The sequence below is a fragment of the Zingiber officinale genome, chromosome 6B (assembly GCF_018446385.1).
Source record: "Zingiber officinale cultivar Zhangliang chromosome 6B, Zo_v1.1, whole genome shotgun sequence".
Taxonomy (NCBI): Eukaryota; Viridiplantae; Streptophyta; class Magnoliopsida; order Zingiberales; family Zingiberaceae; genus Zingiber; species Zingiber officinale.
Window position 1 is genome coordinate 119,740,456 of NC_055996.1, and position 22,941 is coordinate 119,763,396.

Genomic DNA, 22,941 nt, shown 5'->3' on the forward strand with positions numbered 1-22,941 from the left:
TAATGTAGGTTAGAATGTGTAGGGCAAGGTCTAAAGGTTCACTTTGTGTCGAGGTATTGGTTCCCAAATGGAAAAAGATGCATTGGTGTTGTGCTGGTATGGTCGACACACAATGTCAATGGCACCAATTAAGAGAATGATGAAAAACAAATATTGAAGGAAGAAGACTCTCAATACACCTAATGTGACGGAGAAAGAAGGCTTATTGAAGCTAGGATTTAATAGAATTTAAAATCTTTGTTTAACATGTAAGGTGGGCTTGTAGTTTAGGGTTATTAGGTAAGATTAAATTGGGTAGTATACTCTCACAATTATGATTTTTTTCCTTCTCAATGAAAATTTCCAATTAGACTGATTTTGTCCCACTCATCTTGGTGAACCCAAGTAGTCTTTCACTACCCTTTTTGTAGTGTCCAAAATCAATCCCCGCTAACTCCATGCATGATTAGAGTAAGTTACAACGTCTAATTTAAATAATGTAGGTTTATTAACGAAAATTATGGATTATGTGATTTAAATCTCAAGACACTTTAGGAAATTTTAGAATAAATTTTGAATGTATATAAAATTTATATAATTTAATAATTGGTGTTGAAGCACTCAATAGGTGTTTAAAATTTATAAAACTCCCTAGTCCCTAAATCCGAAGATGTATAAAATTTATATAAATATTTGGTGATTAAGCATCCAATTCCAAATATGTATAAATTTTATACATATCAGAATTATGAATAAAATTTATTTAAGGTATATATATATATATATAATATTTGAACCATTCAAATATTACATAAAATCTGAATAGGTATATAAACTTATATGATCTAATATTCATTGTGGAGTCATTCAATTATTGGGTCTAGACTTGGTGCGACCTATATATATATATATATACCCCTATGGGATTGGGGGAGAGAGGGACGATTTGGGAGGAGAAAGCTAGAATTGCTGCCACCCTAGCCTTGAGTCCCGTAGGTCCAAGCCCTAAGGGGAGGAGAAGAAGAGGAACTTCGGTAGCAAGGAATCAAAGGCATATTCTAAACTATTTTATGCAATATTCAGTTCATATAATGATGTTTAGGTATGGTAAACTCAACCATATTTAAGATAATTTAGTATGTTATGTTAGTTTCGGTTCTATGTTTTTATATGCTATAAACTCAACCATGTTTAAGATAATTTAGTATGTTATGTTAGCTTGGTTCTATGTTTTTGGATGCTATAAACTCAACCATGTTATGGTAATTTAGTGTATGTTAGCTTCAGTTATATGTTTTAGTATACTATGAAACCAGCCATGTTTTCTTTAATAACTTAGCATGTTAGTAAATTTCGATTTGTATGGGTTAGTACAAGGAATGAAATGTCGTTCCATGTTGCCCGACACGGATGTTTTTTACCGTTGCGTCGGGCGGCCGAAACTAACACAGGAGGAGTCCTTGTCTCAGCTGCGCCGGAGGAGACATCGGACGCCTCCTGCAGCGCCGGAAGTGTCCCACGATGCCTTCGGCACCGAAGGTGTCATGCGATGCCTTCTAGCGCCGAAGGCATCAGCGACGCCTCTTGGCATCGAAGGTGTCACCAGTAGCGTCCTGCGACCCTACCAGCGACCCTTTTGGCACCATCGAATGCGTTCCGCCAGAGGCCCCCACAACGATCGATTGCGGACAAACACAATTTCTTTTCCTAATTATTTTATTTAATTAATTTAAACAATTCCTAAAGATGTGTGATATTTTGAATAGACTTTTATAAACCCTAATTAAAGTATCCTAATAAAATATATAAAAAATATATTTAAAATTAAAATAAATTTAATAAATTTTATTAATTAATATTCTGAATTTTTTTAATGTTTAAATTTCATTTAAAAATTTAAAAAAATATAATAATTCTTATTTATATTCTAATATATTTTTTATTATTTTGTATTATTTTAAATTTCATTTAAAATTTTTTAAAAAAAATTCAAAAATTTTTCAAAAATTCTAAAAAAAATCTAATAAATTATTTTTATATTCTAATATATTTTTTTATTATTTTATATTTTTTTACTCTTTAAAATATATATTATTTAATTAATAATTAATTAAATGAATAAATAGTTAATTTATATAATTATTATTATATATAAAGTAATATCTTGTATTAATTTATATATTTATAATTATAAATAAATCCATTTTAATTCAAGTTATTTAAATAAAACTATTTTTAATTTTTTTTTACCAATATTAAATTGTTCAATAATTGAGAATTTATACAAAATCAATATACAACTTATTTTTATATATATCATAAACATATTATCTTATAATTACTATATATAAATAAAAAAAATACCGTCGTATCGGCATTGTACGATACGATACGAAACGTATCATTCCGGTCTGAGACCGAAACCTCGGCACGGGTCAAAATTTTAAACCTTGGGTTAGTATGCTATGAATTCAATCATGTTCTTGCTAACTTAGTATGTTAGATTAGTTCGGAATTTATGAATATGTAAATGATGAATTTTATGATAATATGTCATGTGTTTATGAACTTGTAAATAATTACTATAGGGTTTGGAATTTATGTTTCTGTGTAAATAATTAATATGTACGCAAGATTTTTATGATTTTTGATATTTACTGCATCATATGGATCGTGATATAATATTTTGATATATGTGCAAGTTTTCTAACATTTGTATACTGCACTATATGAATCATATTACATATGTTTGATGGTCGACACATGTTTTATTGGTAACCGGTTTAATTAGGATTTTTAATTGATGTTTGAACAATCAACCAATTACTGATTAAGTTAGGGAAATTGATTTAATTAACAATTAATTAATGGGATCGATTCATGAAAAGATTGAATGATCGGTAGAATATTCGATGAAATTAATTAAGAGCTAATTAAGAATGTTATTGGTTGATTAATTATCGGATTAGTTTGTTAACAGATTAGACTAATTAATCAATAGATTGAATAACGAGTTAATTGATAGATTAATTAATACGCTAATTAATCCATTAACAATTTGACCGATTAACAGGCTAAATTGATTTAAGTAGATTGACTAAAGTATAAATGAATTAATCGATGGGTAGATTAATTAATTCAAGAACTGATTAATTGTCTAGTTTTCTGTAATTTATAAGTTAAAAATAGGAGTTAATCTGTTGATTTTAGTTAATTAATCCAAGTATAGTGGATTAATTTAATGATACTTGATTGATTAAAGATAATTAAGATTAACTATACGGTAAGTTGCATTCGATTTAAACATAGATTGATCGATAAGTGATTAGGATTCATTAAAGTATGATTTAAATCCCTGAATAATGGAAGTAACTAGGAGACATGAAATTAATTGATTGTTACTTGACACGTTTGAATAACTAGCTGACTGATTTATTTGATGTAATTAGACAATCACCTTAATTGAATAGTTGTTGAGCTAACTAGGTTAGTAATCAATTTAGTCATAGAATAAGAGCAATTAATGGAATGGGAAAAGGATTAGGTTCTCGCTTTTTAATTATCATCGATTTAACTGTCAACCACCTAATTATTTCTAATTAGTTTATTGATTTCATTAATTATTAACCACATGATTATTGCTAATTAGTTTATTGAATTCGTAATTGATTACGTAATAAGATAAGGTTACGGATTGATTGTTTGATCTTGATGGTTAATCACTACCGATAAGGTAGACAATAGAACAATTAATAGTATATGACTAATTAATATTAGGATTTGTTATTTAGTCATATGAGTTACCACTTAATAGGTTGATTTAGTTAATGGATTAATAAGGTGATGAACTAATGGATTAGATTGGCTAAATAAATCGTTAAGAATAGAATTAAGATTAGGAAACGAGTAAGGAGTCCGGCTAAGAAGTTATCGGAATTCTTATCAAAACGGAGAAAACAGGTAAGAAATTCGGCTTAAGAAGGTCCAGTGAATTTTACCAAAATAAAATAGGTCTGGAAATCCGGCTTAAGAAGGATCTAATGGACCTTACCAACCTAATATTAGGATAAACGTTTGGTCAAACAACCTGAGGTTAAGGTATAAAGTAGCTACACTTAATGATCTAAATTCATGTAATTTACGAAACTTACAAGTAAAAATAAAAGATAACAAAGGTTAAAAATTAAATGTTAATTTAAGATAGTTTAGAGGTTCATGAAACTAAAGTAAGAGATTATTCTCCATTGATATTTAACATGATAAAATCATGTTTATGTTTATGTTTATGCTATGCAAATAGTTAAGGTTAAAATTATTTAACATATGTTTCTTTTATGAAAAATCAAGTTTATGTTTATGTAAGTAGTTAAGGTTAAAACTATTTAACATATGTTCTAATATGAAAATCCATGTTTATGTTTATGTTATACGAATGTTTGAGTTTAAGTTTGAGGTTAACATGATTTATTTTAGTACATATTATTGGAAATCGGATGGCTAGAAGAGGGGTTGAATAGCTAAGTCACCCCCAAGTCGATTACTTATCTACAAAAAGATTAGTGCGTAGCGGAGTATACTAAAACAATGAAAGTAAATAAAAACACAAATGCTAACAAACTTGATGTAACGTGGTTCGGAGATTACTTGCTCTTATTCCACGGCTTGTCCTTGAGGTGGACGATCCCTCAATCCGTTGATAGATTAGTCCCCAGTAATCTCCGGCTAAAGCTTTCTCCTTCTCGGTGGAGCAAACCTCTAACAAGGCACTCTTCTTCTTTACAAGATTGAGAATAAGAATTGGAAGAAGAGTGTTACGCTATGGAAGCTTAGAGGCCAAGACTAGGAGTGTATCAACAAGATCAGTAACCTCCTTCAATGCCCCAAGATGTCATTATATAGAGAGGAAAGAGTTGATCACAAGACAACTCATTTCCTGCGCACCAGTCACCGGCACTTCCATCAGTGGTGCAACTGTTAGACACAGCCAATGGCTACTTGGCAGAATCAGGGTTTCTACCAACGGTCGCCAACGGTCACTTACCTGTTGCCTGAGCAAACAGAATACTTCTGTTCGCTCTCAGTCGACTGCTCAGTTGCCACTTCCACCAGTCGACTGGTCCGGTTACACACTCATACTCATCCTTTCCAGAGTCGCCCTTTGAAGCCCTCTTCCTTGGCCTTCGTCCCTCAGATGCACCCGAGCCCGCGGCTCCTCTTCATGCAACCTTCGTGTTGCCTTGAAGTCCGCTTGCCTCGGCTCTACTCCATTGCTCCTCGTCCAGCAGTCCCTCGATTGCCTTCCATATCATCCTTCACCGTCTCATGAACTTGAGCCCTAAGATGAGCTTCCCAAGTTTAGCCGCACCAAGCTCCTCGTGTGTTTCACCAAGTCCTGCATGACTCAATCACACATATCAAACCAATATGAAATCCTAACTTAAACTCTTTGATACACATATCAAAACCATGATCGTACTGATCATACCTAGGTCGATTGCACCAATAATCTCCCCCTTTTTTATGTACGGCAATATGTTTAAGTTAGACATAAATAACAATATGAAAATTACAATCATAGCATTAGGGGTGAGCAGTCAATCCGCCAAACCGATCAACCCGCTTATACCGACCCGAACCAAACCGAAAAAAAATAATCCGCCGGATATAGGGCCGGATGTAGGGTCCTAATATTGCATTATCTGATCTAGTAGGGTCGGATAGTGTTTTATCCTAATAACCGAACCAACCCGATCCGATCACCCCTACTTGTAGCAACTAATGTTGATAAGCTGTTACACGTTGTAGTAACTACTGCCGATAAGCTGCTACACGTTGTAATATTTATTTCCGATTAGCTGCTATAACGTGTAATGAGTAATGTCTATTATCATTTTAAAAAAAAAAAATTTTTTTGTTATATTTATATTTATATTTTATATTTCATTGGATATAGGGTCGGATATCCAAATAACTGATAACCCGTCGGATATCTAAAACATAAGAACCGCCGGATATAGGGCCGGATGTAGGTCCCGATTTTACATTATCTGATCTAGTAGAGCCGGATAGTTTTTTACCCCAATAACCGAACCAACCCGATCCGTGATCACCCCTACATAGCATACACATGAAGCATAAAACCCAAGCTCCCCCTTAACATATACTTTACCCTTTAATTTTCATGTTTTGCACAAATAAGTTTCTAACTTAAACTTTTTCATTTTCTCCCCCTTTGACACTATCAAAAATATTGCACCTTTCTTCCAAGTACACTATGGTATCAATGTTGACTTAAAGATAACCAAAACTAGCTTTTGAAGGTGCTGGAAAACAGGCTGCAACAGTTTGCAGTCAACTGGCACATGCCAATCTGAATTTCAGCCTTCTAAAGCCAACTTCAGAAATGCATAAAAAAATTTAAAAAATTCAAAAAATCATGAAATTTTGAAAACATATTTCTTTTAATGTCCTATAACTAGGAAAAATATGTATTCATGAGAAATTCAAAGTATTTTGAAGTTTTGACCAAAACTCAAAAACCTTGAAAACATGTAATTGTGTATCAATTTGAAACCTAGTTTTGCGATCATATGTTTCAAAATAGCTATACCACAATAAATAAAGCATAGAATTGTTTTTAAAACATTTAAAATATCAAACTATGATCTATGGGCAAGATGTCCATTAATTAAAACATTTGCTTTCCCATAGTTGGTCTATGATTACTAAAAAAAATTTGATACATTCCATAACCCATCAAAATGTCATAAGCACATATGAATTATGAGTATCATCCTATCATCTCACATCTATATGTAAAATTTTAATACAAGTCATTGTGAGATGAAGTGAAGGTAATTTCTACTTAGCCCTTTTTCTCATGAATTTCTATTGTGGCTAAGTGTTCCACCTTTAGGTCTAAAGTCAACCATTTATAGAAAAATTTAAATTATGACTTCCATGGTTGACTTATCCTAAAATCTTCTAACCCTTGAAGATTGATTTTGGTACCTAATAGAAGTTCTTCCTAATTGGATTAACTAAATACTCCTTGTGAATCCATTTCCTATCTATGGTCTTTATCTTGGATTGCCCCCTAACAATTAAGCAATGATAGGACTTTTCATTGTTTGATTCCTTAAACCCTAGACCCTTTTTGTTGAAGTTTGCCCTTTGACTCCCAATAATCATGTTTAGAGTTTTAGAGCCAATTTCAAATTTTTCAAGGGCTTTGCTAAGATATTCTACCTTTTCCCTTAAAGCCTTATTTTCTTCTTCTAAACATGATGTATTTGAAATAGTAGAAGAAGCATGCATATCATTATCCTTAGAACACATGGATTCTAATTTTTCTTCAAGGCAAATAATATAATTTTTCAAAGACTTATTTTTCTTTTAGCCTTAAACAAATCTTCATTTGTACTTTTAATAATTTTAATTAAAACATGAGGAGGAAATCTGATGTTTGCCCTCCCCCTTCACTTGAGCGCCCTTCTTCATCTTCACTTGAACTCCTTCCTTCTTCTTTTTCGGATAAGGTGGAGACTATGTCATCAACTCCCAGTAATGCAAAATGGGAGACATGGTGTTCTTCTTCCTCCGATGATGATGGATCATCCCATGTTGCCTTGAAATTTTTGACCTTCTTCCCCTTTTCTTTTGTCTTCTTCTTCTCTTCCTTCTTCTTTTCTTCCTTTTTCTTCAAAAGAGGGCATTCATCGCTTGTGTCCTCCTTGGCAATTATAGCAAATGACTCTCCTTGTCCTACTCTTGCCTCTTGAAATTTCTTAAATGTTTTTCTCATTTTTCTTACCATGTACGACTCTTGATCGTTATCCATTAAGGTGCTTGAATCTTCAGAGTCAGAGGTTGGTGGGGATGAAGACTTCTTCTTTTTACCCTTTCCCTTGTTTGCCACAAGGGCTACTCCTCTTGATCTATGGGTTTCTCCATCTAGTCCTTCAACTCTAGTTTCGTGGAGCTCCATTGTTGAGAAGAATTCATCTAAAGAGCACTTCTCTAGATCCCTTGGAATGTAGAATGAGTCTACAATTGAGCTCCAAGTTGTGGTTCATGGGAAAACATTGATGGCTTTCATCATTATGTCACGGTTGGAGAGATTCTCACTACACCTATTAGTTCATTCAATATTTCCTTAATTTTAGAATGAAGTGTAGATACCTTATCTCCTTTTTCAAGTTTCACATTGTTGAGTTGAGTTCGGAGGAGATTTGTTCTTGCTAATTTTGCTTCCGATGTGCCTTCATGAAGCTCTACTAGCTTTTCCCACAAGTCCTTGGCGCTTGTGTAGTTCCCTATCCTAGTTACTTCTTGTTGGGGAAGCACACTTAGTAAGTGATGCATTGCCTTTGAGTTTGCTAGTGCTCTTCCTTTTGCTTCTTGCTCCATCTTGTTTTGTTGACTATTGTGTTATTTTCATCCCTAGGTATCTCAAAATCATTTTCCATAATTAGCATAATATCGAAGTCGGTTTTGAAGAATACCTCCATTCTTTTCTTCCACCAAGAAAAATCTCTTTCGAATTTTTGTGGTTGAATATGTGAGCCGGCCATTTGATGATGTTGCTCTTCTTGGCGATTAGTCCATTGAAGGGTGTCCTGACTCTGATACCAATTGTTGGAAATCGGATGGCTAGAAGGAGGGTTGAATAGCTAAGTCACCCCCAAATTGATTACTTCTCTACAAGAAAGTTAGTGCGTAGCGGAATATACTAAAACAATAAAAGTAAATAAAAACACAAATGCTAACAAACTCGATGTAACTTGATTTGGAGATTGCTTGCTCCCACTCCACGACTTGTCCTTGAGGTGGGCAATCCCTCAATCCGTTGGTGGATTAGTCCCCGACAATCTACGGCTAAAGCTTTCTCCTTCTCGGTGAAGCAAACCTCTCACAAGGCACTCTTCTTCTTTACAAGATTGAGAATAAGAATTGGAAGAAGAGTGTTAGGCTTTGGAAGCTTGGAGGCCAAGATTAGGAGTGTATCAACAAGATCAGTAACCTCCTTCAATGCCCTAAGCTTCTATTATATAGAGAGGAAAGAATTAATCACAAGACAACTCATTTCCTGCGCACCAGTCGGCTGACACTTCCATCAGTCGACTGGTGCAACCATTGGATACAGCCAACGACTACTTGGCAAAATCAGTGTTTCTGCCAACGGTCGCCAAGGGTCACTTACCGATTGGTGAAAGTATCAGTCGCCTGGTCACGACTGACTAAGCGAACAGAATGCTTCTGTAAGGCCCGACTTTTAAAAAATAAAAAAACAAGGGGGAGCATGATAATAGGCTCTTTATTTACTTAAGGGGGGCTAATTTGCTAATGACCAACTAATGGACACATGGGCTCGGCCCAATTGGTGAGGACTAGACTTAACCCTAGGGTTTAGTTCTTATAAGAGGGGCGGTAAAGAGGAAAAAAAAAGAGGAAGGAGGGCTCTTGGCGGAAGAAAAGAAAGAGGGAGGGAGAAGTCTCGACGGGAGAAAAGAAAGGGGGAGGGAGAGCTCTTGGCTTCAACCTTGGAAGGAAGAACGAGGCCAAAGAGACGCCCCACCGCTGCTCCTCGTCGTCACCTGCACCAACAACAAGCCTCCAAGCAAGGCACCTCTTAAACGCTTTTCTTTCTACACCTTGAATCTGTACATGTAGTGGGTTTTCCTCCTATACCTTTAAATCTGTAAACGCGCCAGGTTTTCGACTTTTCTATCTATGTCTTTGAACATGTATATGCAGCAGGTTTTCAAGGGGGATGGAGGGCTTCAAGTAGTAGGTTTTGGGAGATATTTGGATTATTTACAGTAGGTTTTCGAGGTGGATTTGAAGGCTAGGAGTAGCAGATTTCTAGAAGGTTTTTCAAGGTCGTGTGCAACAGATTTCGAGGGGTGCTTGAGGGAGGTACATAGCAGATTTCTAGAAGTTGTTTGAGGTCGTGTGTAGCAATTTTTGAGGGATGCTTGAGAGTGGTATGTAGCAGATTTTTTTTGGAGGGTTGTTTGAGATCGTGGGCAGCCTATTTCGAGGGGTGTTCGAGGGTAGTATATAGCAAATTTTCGGAGGGGTGTTGGGAAGAGTGAACAGCAGGTTTGACGAATAGTTGGTCACCTTTTTGTCCGAGGAAGTTAGGTGTCATGGCATTGCCATGAGAAATCGCAGCACAATAAAATAAATGAGTACTGTAAATGATTGTTTAGCTTCATGTAGTTTAATGATATGCATGTTTATTGAACTTTACGTAAATTAATGAAATGTATGTTTATTAGACTTCTTTGTAGAATAATGATATCCATGTTTATTAAGCTTTACGTAGATTAATGTTATACATGTTTATTAGACTTTTGTAGATTAATGATAAGCATATTTATTGGGCTTTATGTAGATTAATGTTATACATGTTTATTAGACTTTTTGTAGATTAATGATGTGCATGTTTATTGAGTGTTGCAAAGTTTAATGATATGTATATTTATTAGACTTTACGTAATCTAATAGGATATGCTAGAGTTATGATGCCCGATTATCTTAATGGAAAGGATATGTATATATATAAATAATAATGAGAAGGATTAAAGGAAATTCTGCGAGGGCCAAGGCCCAGAGGGACTCCAATATCAGATTTCCATATTTGGACACGACCCAGTGACGAGAGTTGCTGACGCCCAGCCACCTGGTACCATGGTTAAACAGATTGATCAATCGAACAAAGGATAAAGGATGACTAATGTATCTCCACCTAAGAATGATATATGATAAATGCTAAAGGAAAATGTTCCATAATATAATGATTGAAGGATACTCAAAATAATGTTGTGTGATACTCATAGTTTAATGTTTTATGGAAAAATGCTTATAAGCCTGCTTACTTGTATGCTTGACAACAAGTTCCAAGTAAAGGTAGATTTAATGATGCATGCGACTAGTTAAGGAATTTTACTGCTATGTTTGGAGGTGCTGAGTTAAACTCACTAGGTTTGGCTCGTGGCAGGTGTAGAAACGAACGACGTTGGAGGCTTGGACCCTTGACCAGATTGGGTTGGACAGTACACTCTCGAGGACCTTCCGATTCCGCATAAAGAATAAATAAACAATATTTATGATTTAGAGAGATTAAAGTAGTTTTCAATTTAGATCCCCAGGATGTATGACTGGTTTATTAATTACAAACAGTTTTCTTATTTATTGGAATGTTATATGATGCGTGAAAAAAAAACTTAGGGTCGTTTCAGCTTTTGTTCGCTCCCAGTCGACTGCCACTTCCACCAATCGACTGGTCTGGTTACACACTCACACTCATCCTTTCCGGAGTCGCTCTTTGAAGTCCTCTTCCTCGGCCTTCGTCTCTCAGATGCACTCGAGCCCGCGGCTCCTCTTCATGTATCCTTCGCGTTGCCTTGAAGTCCGCTTGCCTCGGCTCCACTCCATTGCTCCTCGTCCGACGGTCCCTCGAATGCCTTCCATATCATCCTTCACCATCTCATGGACTTGAGCCCTAGGATGAGCTTCCCAAGTTCCGCACCAAGTTCCTCATGTGTGTTTCACCAAGTCCTGCATGACTCAATCACATATATCAAACCAATATGAAATCTTAACTTAAATTCTTTGACACACACATCAAAACCATGATCGTACTAATCATACCTAGGTCGATTGCACCAACACATATGATCGGATATATATTGCTTAACAAAGTGTTTATGTTTATGTCATGCAAGTTGTTACGAAACTAGACACAATGATAAAACCATGTTTATGTCTATGCTATGCAAGAGGTTAAGTTTAGAATTGTTTAACATATGTCTACCTTTAGAATACATGGTTACATGGATTAATTATTGTATATCATGGTTTGAACGTGCTGAGTCTTTAGGCTTAAAGTATTGATTATTGCAGGTGTCAGACCAAAAGGGGATAGGCAGCTTTGACCAATGAGCAGGCTCGGGATGATGGTAGTACAACCCAAAGACCTCTAGTTCACGCTTCAGCATTAATTAGTTGTTTTGTCCTTTTTTAGGAGAATAAATTCTGAACCTCTATGATAAGTGTTTGGTATCTACTAGTGCTTACTGTTTTGAGAACTTAATGGATCGCTATAATAATTTTGGAAATGATGCATGAGTTTTGAGAGCTTTCCTTTTGAGACATTCAGATATTTTAAAAGAAAAAAAAGTTTACCTATTCAATAATAGATTTAGGGGCGTTTCACATTCAAGTTCCGCCACGAGACTAAGCAAGTCATGCAACAACAACTATAATATGTGATCCTCGGCCTCAATCTTTGACGACCCTTGATTCACTAGACACACTAACCACAATGTACCTAAAGAAGAGAATCACACAAAGCAAATAGAGTTCCAAATTCTAAGCATTGTTTTAGCATTTAAATCTAAAGTGACAATTCATTCAAGTCATATTAATTATGTTAGAAATGGTCATGTCATTTGTGGTTAATAAAAGACTATATAAGAAAAATAATTATAATTTTTAAAAAATAATTTTATAAGAAGTTAACTGTGTTATATGACATAAAGTCAGTATGTTTTTGTAATGGCACATACAACGACACATGACAATGTAAAGAAAAGGAAAGCACTCAACACTAGGGTCCTAGGGGAAACTAAAAGGATGAGGTGAGATGCTAAGAAACAAGTGTCTTGAGTGTGCTTCTCCCTGTGGAAATTTTCAATGAGGCTCCTAGGAAAGAACAGAGAGCACCAAAGGAGAAGAGATGGAAATTTACTGGATGAAGAAGAAAACAAATTAAAAACAAGAACATTAATACTGCAAGCTTGAGAAAAACAAGACAGCTGCTAGAAGAAACACTTCTAGGAAAAAAGAAGATCTAGAAAGTGGTAGATCTCTGGAAGAAAAGCTTTTAGATTCAATCAGTTTATTAGTTAATTTTAATTTAAAAGGTAGAAAAGATTTCAATTATGGATTTGTTTAACTTGAAACAATGGAAAACCCATAAAATTGAATCAAACCAATGAGGAATATATACACATACATTGTAGGTACATATTTATGTAAATATGTATACATACATTTCTAAAGATGATAAAATTAATATATTATTGGATGTAGATTTAGTATATAAAATTAAGAATATATTTTTTATTTCAATGAAACCAAACCAAATGAGGGGTTCAATTCCATTTGAAGATTATCAGTTTCGGTACAGTTTGTCAACTTAAAAATATTCAACTTTACTGATCAATTTTGGTTTTGAAAATCTTCTAGTAAGCTATTAAACTGTGCTGATCCTTACCTCTATCTTCCACATATTACATATAGCTTTATTCACTTTTTTCCAATTTTAAAAGCCAAAGAATAAGTTGAAACCACCTCTCATTAGTCTAGCCACCTAATTCTGAAGTAATTTGTAACTATAGAAGGTTATATCATATTTCACATTTCAATTCAATTTCTTAGATTATTGGTTATGCAAGTTAAAAGATTTATCTTTTCCTGATTATAAGAAATGTAAGGAACATAATACCTCATCAATGGATTTCTGGTTGAAGCACCTATGACAAGCCTGTTGATGGAACTTTCTGTGATATCTCTAGCTATTGCTTCAACTGCGTCATCTCCTTCAAGAACCACAACTTCTGCCTCAATCTGAGTAGGAAGCCCAAAATGATCTTAATGAGAAATAAGTTAGTAATATTAACTAAGGCCATAAAAATTTTGTATGTATCTTTATAAAGATGTTGATGTCAATATTTGACACTCCAAATTTAACTTTAGCATTTACCAGTTTCAAATTCAGAAGACTTGCAAACATGCCGTCATTGTAATGATGGCCTTTAGCTTAAAACTAAATTGATATTAGTATAAATACTACAATATAATATGTTAATGGATGGATGACAATGGTATATATGTTAGGGACATAATTGTAAATACATGAGGACCTAACTGTAAATATATAATCTATATGGAAGTAAATGTAAGATTATAATACTGCAATAATGTAAGATTACAATACTACAATGGTAGAGGGAGCTATCTAGGGATAAACCTAAAATTTTCATGTTAGGGGCCAAAGGTACTCATTCCTCAATCACCAATAACGACACAATTACAAGAACATATTTTGAACTATGAACATAAGAAAGAAGGATAATGCATGCATTTAGTCTATGAAATTTTCATAGACAAACCTTCCAAAATGAACAGCTTTAAATGATATAGAAATTGCTCATTTTTTCTCATGTGGGTAAAACCATCCATCCCTCCATCACTAAATGTTACAAGGAGGCATTTAGCAGAAAATTTTACCTTAAAAGTAATATATTTTCTCTTAGATAATGACAAACAATTAAAAGTGGACAGTTTCAATGATGTTATTCATCTTATCATGTCAAGGGCCAAACAGACCCCATATGGGATTACAAACAACTATCCTTTTAAAAAATAAGGAATTTAGAAAGAAAAAAAAATTATTGGATCATGAATAGGATAGATACGCTAGAGGGGGTGGAGGTGAATATCGTTCTTTCACAGCTTCTTGATTCCTACAAGACTTGTTACACACCGAATATATAAACAAGTAAAAACAACAAGAACAAGAATCAAACCAATTAAGATGTGGACCTTTTGCGTGGTTTGTCAATCCCTCATACTCCTAATCTAAGGCCTATGATCCGTCAATGGATCACTCCCAAAATGCAGTTAACTTTCTTCTCTCAGTCAACTACCGAAGGTGAAGGAACCTCTTACATAATCAAGCACTAAAAGGGGATTACAAGAAGGCTATAATTTGTGTGGTTTGTCAATCCCTCATACTCCTACTCTATGGCCTATGATCCGTCAATGGATCACTCCCAAAATGCAGTTAACTTTCTTCTCTCGGTCAACTACCAGAGGTGAAGGAACCTCTTACATGATCAAGTACTAAAAGGGGATTACAAGAAGGCTATAAACATAAAGAACAAGGCTTTTAATAGGGTATGAACAACTATATTTAGCCAACCTTTAAGCCTCCATCGAGTCCTTTTACATCCTTAGAAACCTCCTGCTATAATTTGATGACTGCTGACCACAATCATTTGATTGTTTTGCCCAAGCTGACTATTATCGAGCAGCAATGGCTTTTATCCATTTTCATTCTTGGTTGACTAGTACCTTGCCATAAGTTAACTAATGTGCCAGCAGTCAACTGCTCACTCGAATGATCTATTGAACACAACATTCTTGTCGTTGCCTCTTCGACCATAGTCAACTATTCCACCGGTAGATTGGATCCCACACTAGTCTCTTAACTCTCGCCCCATGTGTACAGGTCACTCAACTTTTAGAGCTCACCCAATGAAGTCTTAGCATTCACAGCTTGACTTTTCCTGTTGACCATCTCCCTCCTGTCAGATTACTTAATCCCTCAGACGTACACAAGCCTTCGACTCCTTCACATGTCATCCTTCATGTATTCACCCACATAGTCTACCTCCATTGATTGACATTCTCGATGTTCCTCATCCTATGGTCTCTCGGTCACCTTGTGCAACCTTCTATAATCTCTTTGGACCCCTGGCCACCAAGCTTCCAACTTGGCCATACCAACCATCACTCCAGAGCTACTCCAATCATCATATGTGTTCTTGCAAGTCCTTGTACAAATAAACACACGTATCAAATCACAAGACAAAGTCTAACTTAAATCCTTTACCAAAACATAAAAACGCAAGGTTACACCAAATTACTTGGGGAACGACTGGACCAACAAAAACATCAACCTAAAATTATGTATTTTCCCTATAATAATGATAAATAAATAAAAAAGTGAATGAATTAATAAAAATTGTTCACTTTGATTATGAATTTATAATAACACACTTAAAGGGGACTTGATAGTGGAGAGGATCTTAGGAGGAGAGAACATGGTTTGCCAACAAGGGAAACCTTAAGGGGGAAAGAGTAGGAACACGAAGAAGGAGAAGACTGCCTTAAAGAGAGGAGGTATGAAAAGAGTCTTGAGAAAAAAGAAGATTTTGATTTAACTTCTTGGTGAGTTATGACTTGAGGTGGAAGGATTTGACATTGCAACAGCAGCAATGGAAATGGTATTGAGTGGGAGAACCTACAATTTAGGAGAATGAATTGACCTCAAAGGGAAAAAGATGATGATTTTAGGGGTTTAAACCAAAATTAGCCCAAATCCGCTCAAGGACATATTGGGTAGATAACAATAAATAGGGCACCCCTATGATAATTTTTTAAAAAAGGAAATACCTCTTTGTTGATTACAAAGGATAGTGGTACTTTCAATTTGGGTTGGGTCCATTGAGTTGGCTCATCCCACCAAACAATTTAAGTGGATTGCGTTGAAATTTTATCAACTCATTTTACGACAGGTCTAGACCCGCGACCTGCGTGGGTGGCCCATGGTGGGTTCAAGTTGGCCCGAGAATTTTTTTTCCTTTCCAAAATTTAAAATTAAAGTGGAAAACTCAATGGGTTCGTAGGCTTGACCCACCTAAACCCAACTCAAACTTAAAAATTTCAACTTTTTTTTTTAATTTTTTGATAGACTCATGGGATTAACCTGTCTAAACTGCAACCCAAACAAAAAAAATTTCAACATTCTCTCTCTCTCTCTCTCTCTCTCTCTCTCTATATATATATATATATATATATATATATATATATATAGGTTTGTGGGTTGGCCCGCCTAACCAGCAACCCGCCTTGGATTAGGTTGGGGATATTCCAGCCCTCCAAGATGGTGAGTCTGCCCGCCCCACCATATGATGGGTTTCTGGCAGGCCGGCCTACCCCGCCCCGCAACAGGTTGACACGTTTGGCAGCACTAAGCATGGTCTTCCATGAATTGCTTCCCTGTCTTGAAAGAAGCAGGTTTGATTTCTCCAGATTTCTGACTATTGTTTTCAGCTGCAGTGGACTTCTTCTTTCCCTTTTGTGGTAGATTTCTTTGGAATTACAGCAGGTTTGATCAGAAGCCTTGATCTGATCTGACCTGATCACACCAAATGACTGTTGAAAGATCAGCATTTCATTCAAAATTTTCAATAGCCTTCTGTTTTCAGTAGTTGCCTCAGTTTCTGTTGCAGAATTCCTATTTCCAGCTGCAGCCTTGGTCCTTTTCAGAGAAGTTGGCACTCTGTCCATTCAAATTGTTTCATGTCTTCTGCAGTTCTGTTGATTTCTTCTGCTTCAATTGGTATCTTTTATCCTAAGACGTCTTAATTGGTTGTTCTAGTGATCCAATCAATTGATTCTTAGAGATTTACAAGTTTCTGCAGATTTCACTTATGCAATTACAAATTTCAACAACTCAATTCAGTAGCTAAGAATGAAACAACCCAAAAAAAGGCCTAAGGATGGTATTCTTGGTAGTAGACCTTCTACTATTGATATTTCAGCTGAAGAATATCTACAATTTCTTAAATAGTGGGCCTCTCAGAGTGTATTAAATCACTTCGTATCATTATTAGTTCATGACGGTGATTCTTCTGCTTATATGACACAGTTCACCGCATCAAGCAACTAAAATTGAAATTCATACGCCTCTGAGCATATGTCTACTAACATCTCCCTTTTATCTAGTCTTACACTACATCACATCCTATAATGCCACTTCAGCAAGTGGGTTACTCATATATTTGGAGGGTGTAGATCAGGTCAATCCTATTCCATCTTTATTTGTCTCTTTTGTCATTTGTTTATTACAATTTGTGAGCAAACTGATAAATCACTCAATTTCTCAATATCTTCACTACTGATCTTGTTTCCATTCAAGATTTGAAGAAAACAAAGGTGATCAGCAAAAGGCATGAGCCTCAAGGATGAGGCCAGTTGGCAGTGTTGGTGCAATCGTTCTCGGGTCAAACAAAATTATAGTGGTAAGCATTAGTTGTCAAGGCTAAGTATAGTGTAAATAGTCTTATCAAACAAAATGCAGATGTACTAGCTGTGAAATTTTCTATACAGATATATGTAATATAGATTAATTAAATTAATTATGCACTTCGGAAACTATGAAGGATGTAATAACAGCAATAATCTGACTCCAAACATTTGGGATGGGCTACATGGATCATATACAACCATTTTATGTAAATAATATAATTATAAGAAACCAACAATGTAATAGCTCCATTAATGCAATAGATTTCACCTTCCTTTCAGTGCACATTTTCTTGTAGGGCCGGAGCATATCTTGTGCTCTCCATTCTTCTTCTTTCCTATATGCAGCAACAACATCATCTCGCACTTGCTCAATAGGGAGGCGATTCCCCACTGCAATGAGGCAGGCAAGTAATAGATCAGTTGCAGGTGTGACTTAAGGTTTGACATACACACTGCTGAGATGTTAAGCTCAATATTGATCATATTGATGGAAACTTAAATAGTAATTGCTCCTCATTAAAAAGAAATATAATTAATGCAAAGACGGATATGTGTACAAAATATAATTGCTCATCATTTCGTTTCATAATGACCTATGAATTTGGCTTGTAAATTTTTTTACATGAGTTTTTAAGCTTATAATATGTCCAATAAAGAGATTTTCTATTGGACAAGTATCATTTTAGATTAGTTTTTATTGTACCAATAGAAGGTTCATCCTTAGATTCCGTGATAACTCAATTGAGGTCCTCGAGAAAAATTTAAAAATTAGGATTTTTCTATCTTAGCATCCTAGTTGAATTAGGATTGTTATCTTAGACATAAAGGGAAAAATCTTAGACATATAGTAGGGGTGAGCCCAATGGCATAGGAGGATCTATAAAAACAAGCCCACTAAGTGGGATAAACCTTGGTTGTTGTCGTTGCTATTATCATCGTCTTAGACATAAAGGGAGCCAGTAGTAACTTTTTGCTCAAAGAAATGTATCATCATAGTATAATACAGATTGATATCCACATTTATATGGGTGCCAAGTTTCTATAATTCTAGCCTCTCAAGCATCCCACTACATGAGACTCGATGTTATTGTTACTTCCATAAAAATTCACAGTATTGTACAGTTCGGGAATTTGGAATTGTTGGTTAGCAATTTGACATTAAAAGTGGCAAGAGAGCAAGAATTAGATTTGAGTCCCAAGACACTCAGTTGAGGTTAAGGTGGTATCAGATCAATTAAGTCTTTGACTCAGACTTGCATGTATAGGCATTGAACTCGAGGAAGCACTGCTCAGTTTGACTACTAGCACGTATACACAAGTGTATACCTTAATTCATAAGGCAAAAAAGTGTAGCCTTTCCTAACATCTTGCATGTGTGAGTAAAGTGGTTAACATCTTCTCATATTGTTTAAGAGAATCAATCATACAAGGGCATATGAAATTTACTAAAATTATGAAAATTTTATCGGGAATACAATCAAAGTCTCATATTGGAAATACATGAAAAAGATCATGATTCTATAAGATGGAAGATATCTCCATTGGTTTGAGGTTTGGGTAGAGCCCAAAAACTAATCCATGAGGGTTTATGCCTAAAGTGGATAATATCATATCATTGTGAAAATATGTTAATTCTTTTGGTCCTAATAAGTAGTATCAGAGTCATGGTCTAGATCGATCTATGTGGGGATGGAGTGTGCTTGATGATGAAGAGGAGGTAGGGCTCAGAGTAAACCCCCCAAAAAAAAAAGTCCAAGGTCAAGGGTGACCAGATGATTGAGGAGAGGCCTGGACTATGAAAATAATAATGGTCTTTAGTTTAAGAGAAGGATTGTTGAGAATACAATCAAAGTCTCACATTTGAAATACATAGAAATAATTATGGATTTAATAAGATAGACGATATCTCCATTGGCATAAAAAATTTTGGGTAGAGTCAAAAATAAATCTATGAAGGCTTAAACTTAAAGTGAATAATATCATATCATTGTGAAAATATGTAATTTCTTTTGGTCCTAACAAGTTTGTTTATCAAATCCACTTGTAACACGCAACGAGTAAGCATGTTAAAGTACTGCATCACATTCAGGTCTCCCTGCTTTAGATTGTATAGTTGTGTCTCAACTTCAACTAATTATGAGGTATTCTCTATGACAGAAAAAGTCTCACAGGAAGCATCCCATATCTCCTTGGCCGTTTTATGAAGGAAAATTCTCTCCAACTTCAGTGGTTATAGGGTTTATTAACCACAACATAAATAGATGATCATCAGTCTTCCATGAGTGAAATTTTGGATCTGTGGCCTCTGGATCAACGGTTTCACCGGTGAGATGTCCATCCTTGCCTCTGCCACACACGCACATGAACACATGGACGTTGCAAAAAGTTTTGGCCATTCAGTTTGTGATTGGTAACAAGGTGTGGAGAAAAATCGGGAATGGTGGAAACCGCAAGAGTGGACTCTGATTTGGAAGTCACTTCCAAGAAAGTCGAGGGAGACGCCAAGCTGCCAGAAAACAAAAGGAACGAAAGGAAAAATTCGCCCAGAAAAATGAACAAGGAACTATTGCTCTGATACCATGAAGAAATTGATGATCTTCCTTTTTTTTCTTATTTCTTAAGGAAAAAATTTACATCTTAATGTATAGAGTATACATCTACTAAATTAGGAAACTGAATATCTAAAAATTGGGAAGACTATCAATTTGTTGATTGTAATTTCCTAAATTCAGTACTACCAAAAAATAAATAAATCTTAATCTTTTCTAAATACAGAAACTAAATTTACTATTTCTACAATTTTCCCACAATACGTTAGATTCTATTTATCTTATGGTATCCATATAGTAATATCATGTGGTAGATGCCCACAACCATTTGTGAAAGATGCTCCCTTTGTCTTACTATATATACACGGTTTCATTTTTGTTCTTTATTTGTTTCATTTATATAAAATAGATCTTACAGATGTTTGTTATGGGTCTAGGGTTATGTCAACAAGACATGCTACATGTCCACAATCAATATGATAATTAGCTCCAAAATTTGATGAAAATCCAAACAGTTTATGATAGTAACTGGGAGATCATCTTCTAGCAAGTTAATGTGTTAGTTTAACATTAGGAGTAGTTTTTACTCATGTAAAATTTTAACATTCAGAGAAATGTTACTCTGAAGGAATATGATAATTTGCTCCAGTAGACGATATGTTATGTATTCATGTTATGAACTATCTTGTAAGGAATCAACGCTTAGTCATGCAACATATAAGTATTCCAAATAAAAACGAGGATAATATCTTAGGTACTTAACCACATTATAAGATATCCAGTGTTGCTTGTTTATTTTTGTTGTGTGAAAATAAAATGCATTACTTGGAAAAAGTGATTTACGAGAGAAAGTAAACTAACAAAACAAAGATGGTTTGGCCAACTAAGGGAGTAAGTTTAACTCACTTGGAGTTGGAACCATCTTAATTGCTGGCACAACATGTAGAAGTTTAAACATAATTCCATCCTCTGACATGAAGTTCTTCAAAGCCCACTGTAAAGCATAGTTGCTGTTTCTTGTCCTACTGATAGCAACTGCAACAGTTGTTTTGTGCTGCATTTGGTTGCTTGCCTCCATCTCTTCAATACCTATAATATATGGTGACTCCTATCTTTCGCAGAGGATCTATACATTGAAAAAAAAAACAGCTTTAATGAAATAATGTCTGAAAATAGATATGCATAGAAAGACGTAATAAACCAAGACTCTTACAGAGAGAAGTACAAACTGGAAAAGAACAGGAAAACAATAATGAAATGGAAGAAGGATGATTCCTCTAGAATGAATCATCTTCCTAGGGTGAATGACCAATGGCAAGCACAAAATGGCTAAGTCAAGGGAGAAGGGAGACCCCCTTTAGCAGATCAAAATGGTGGGTAGAAATGTAAGTCAAATTTTCCCAAAAGAAAAAAAAAAGAAGAAGAAAAGCACCTAGGCAACAAAGTCAAGGTGATCGATCCATGTGCATCTCCCGGTCGCTTCACTATATTCACGAAATGCTCCGAGAATGTCAAATTTAGAATCTATTTAAAATGCAATCACGAATGGGGGAAAAGAGAAAACTTCGTCAGGGAAGCCGATGATGAATCGAGGAAGAAAACAAAGCAAAAAAAAAATCAAGCCCGTAAGAAGTTACAGAGAAGCAAACAAAACCAAACTTTGGCCACACCAAACATTGTTCGAGGCATACCGAAGAAAAGCATCAAGAAAAGAATACCATCAAACACCGAACACAAAACAACATGTTCCTTCACCCTCCGCCCGCCAACGACTCGACCAAAAAGCACAGAGCATGCTCCAAGAGACACCCTTGACCATTTTATGCGGCTTGACACAAATCCTACCTTTAACGAGATAGAGCACCAAAATCTTCCTCCGATGGAGAAAGCGAATGATAGAACATGAGAAGACATCGAAACATTAATGATTAATGTATGGGCAAAGGGAGTAACGCCAAAAAGAACATCTTTAGAACAAGAGAATCGGTGATAACTTCGGGACACGCGGTGTCATCCAAGTGATCCGTAACTGCATGGGGAAAAGCTTATTGGATTATTTAAAACAAATCAAAAAGGAAAATAGGATCTAAGGATGCTTTCGCACACAGAATCCATAAGGGCGGAGGTAGAGGGTGGGACCATTGATGGGGAGACGAAGAAATGCTCCGGCATCCGTCAAACATGTCGGCGCCTCCTTTTTCAACGAGACCGGTTTCGTGGGGGTTGCTTTTGTAATTTTGGTTCGAGTACCATCGGATATTTCTCGGAAGCACTCTTGTGCTATAATAGAAATTAGAGATAATTTAATATTATTTTGAAATACATAAATACTTTATTTTTAATTTTACTAATACTTAATTACTTATTATTGGATAAAAATTTAAACACTGCCTATATTAAAAAATTAAACAGTGTCTATTAATTTTTCATTAAAAGTATAATTATCCTAATAATATTAGAATAATTTTAGTCAAAATTTCTTTAATGCTAATCAAATCATTTTAATTAAAACTGCTCCACTATT

At 35.2% G+C, this 22,941-nt stretch overlaps 1 protein-coding gene across 6 annotated transcripts in view; it reads right to left on the bottom strand.

The window, feature by feature from the left end:
• The window catches only part of LOC121989274 (U-box domain-containing protein 35-like), a 35,577-nt gene extending 12,988 nt beyond the window's left edge, over positions 1–22,589 (bottom strand). Inside the window, exons 1-5 of one of the 6 annotated variants that reach the window (XM_042543203.1) lie at positions 22,522–22,589; positions 22,263–22,446; positions 21,324–21,543; positions 18,137–18,258; positions 13,496–13,617 (exon numbers count right to left, since the gene is read on the bottom strand). In XM_042543203.1, coding sequence (XP_042399137.1) covers positions 13,496–13,617; positions 18,137–18,258; positions 21,324–21,495 — 416 coding nt within the window. In that variant the 5' untranslated portion in view covers positions 21,496–21,543; positions 22,263–22,446; positions 22,522–22,589. Of the gene's footprint in view, positions 1–13,495; positions 13,618–18,136; positions 18,259–21,323; positions 21,544–21,849; positions 21,942–22,135; positions 22,447–22,521 lie in introns of those variants that run through there. The other 5 variants (XM_042543206.1, XM_042543205.1, XM_042543204.1 and 2 more) reach the window with 5 other exon arrangements.
• Positions 22,590–22,941: the final 352 nt, after the last annotated feature.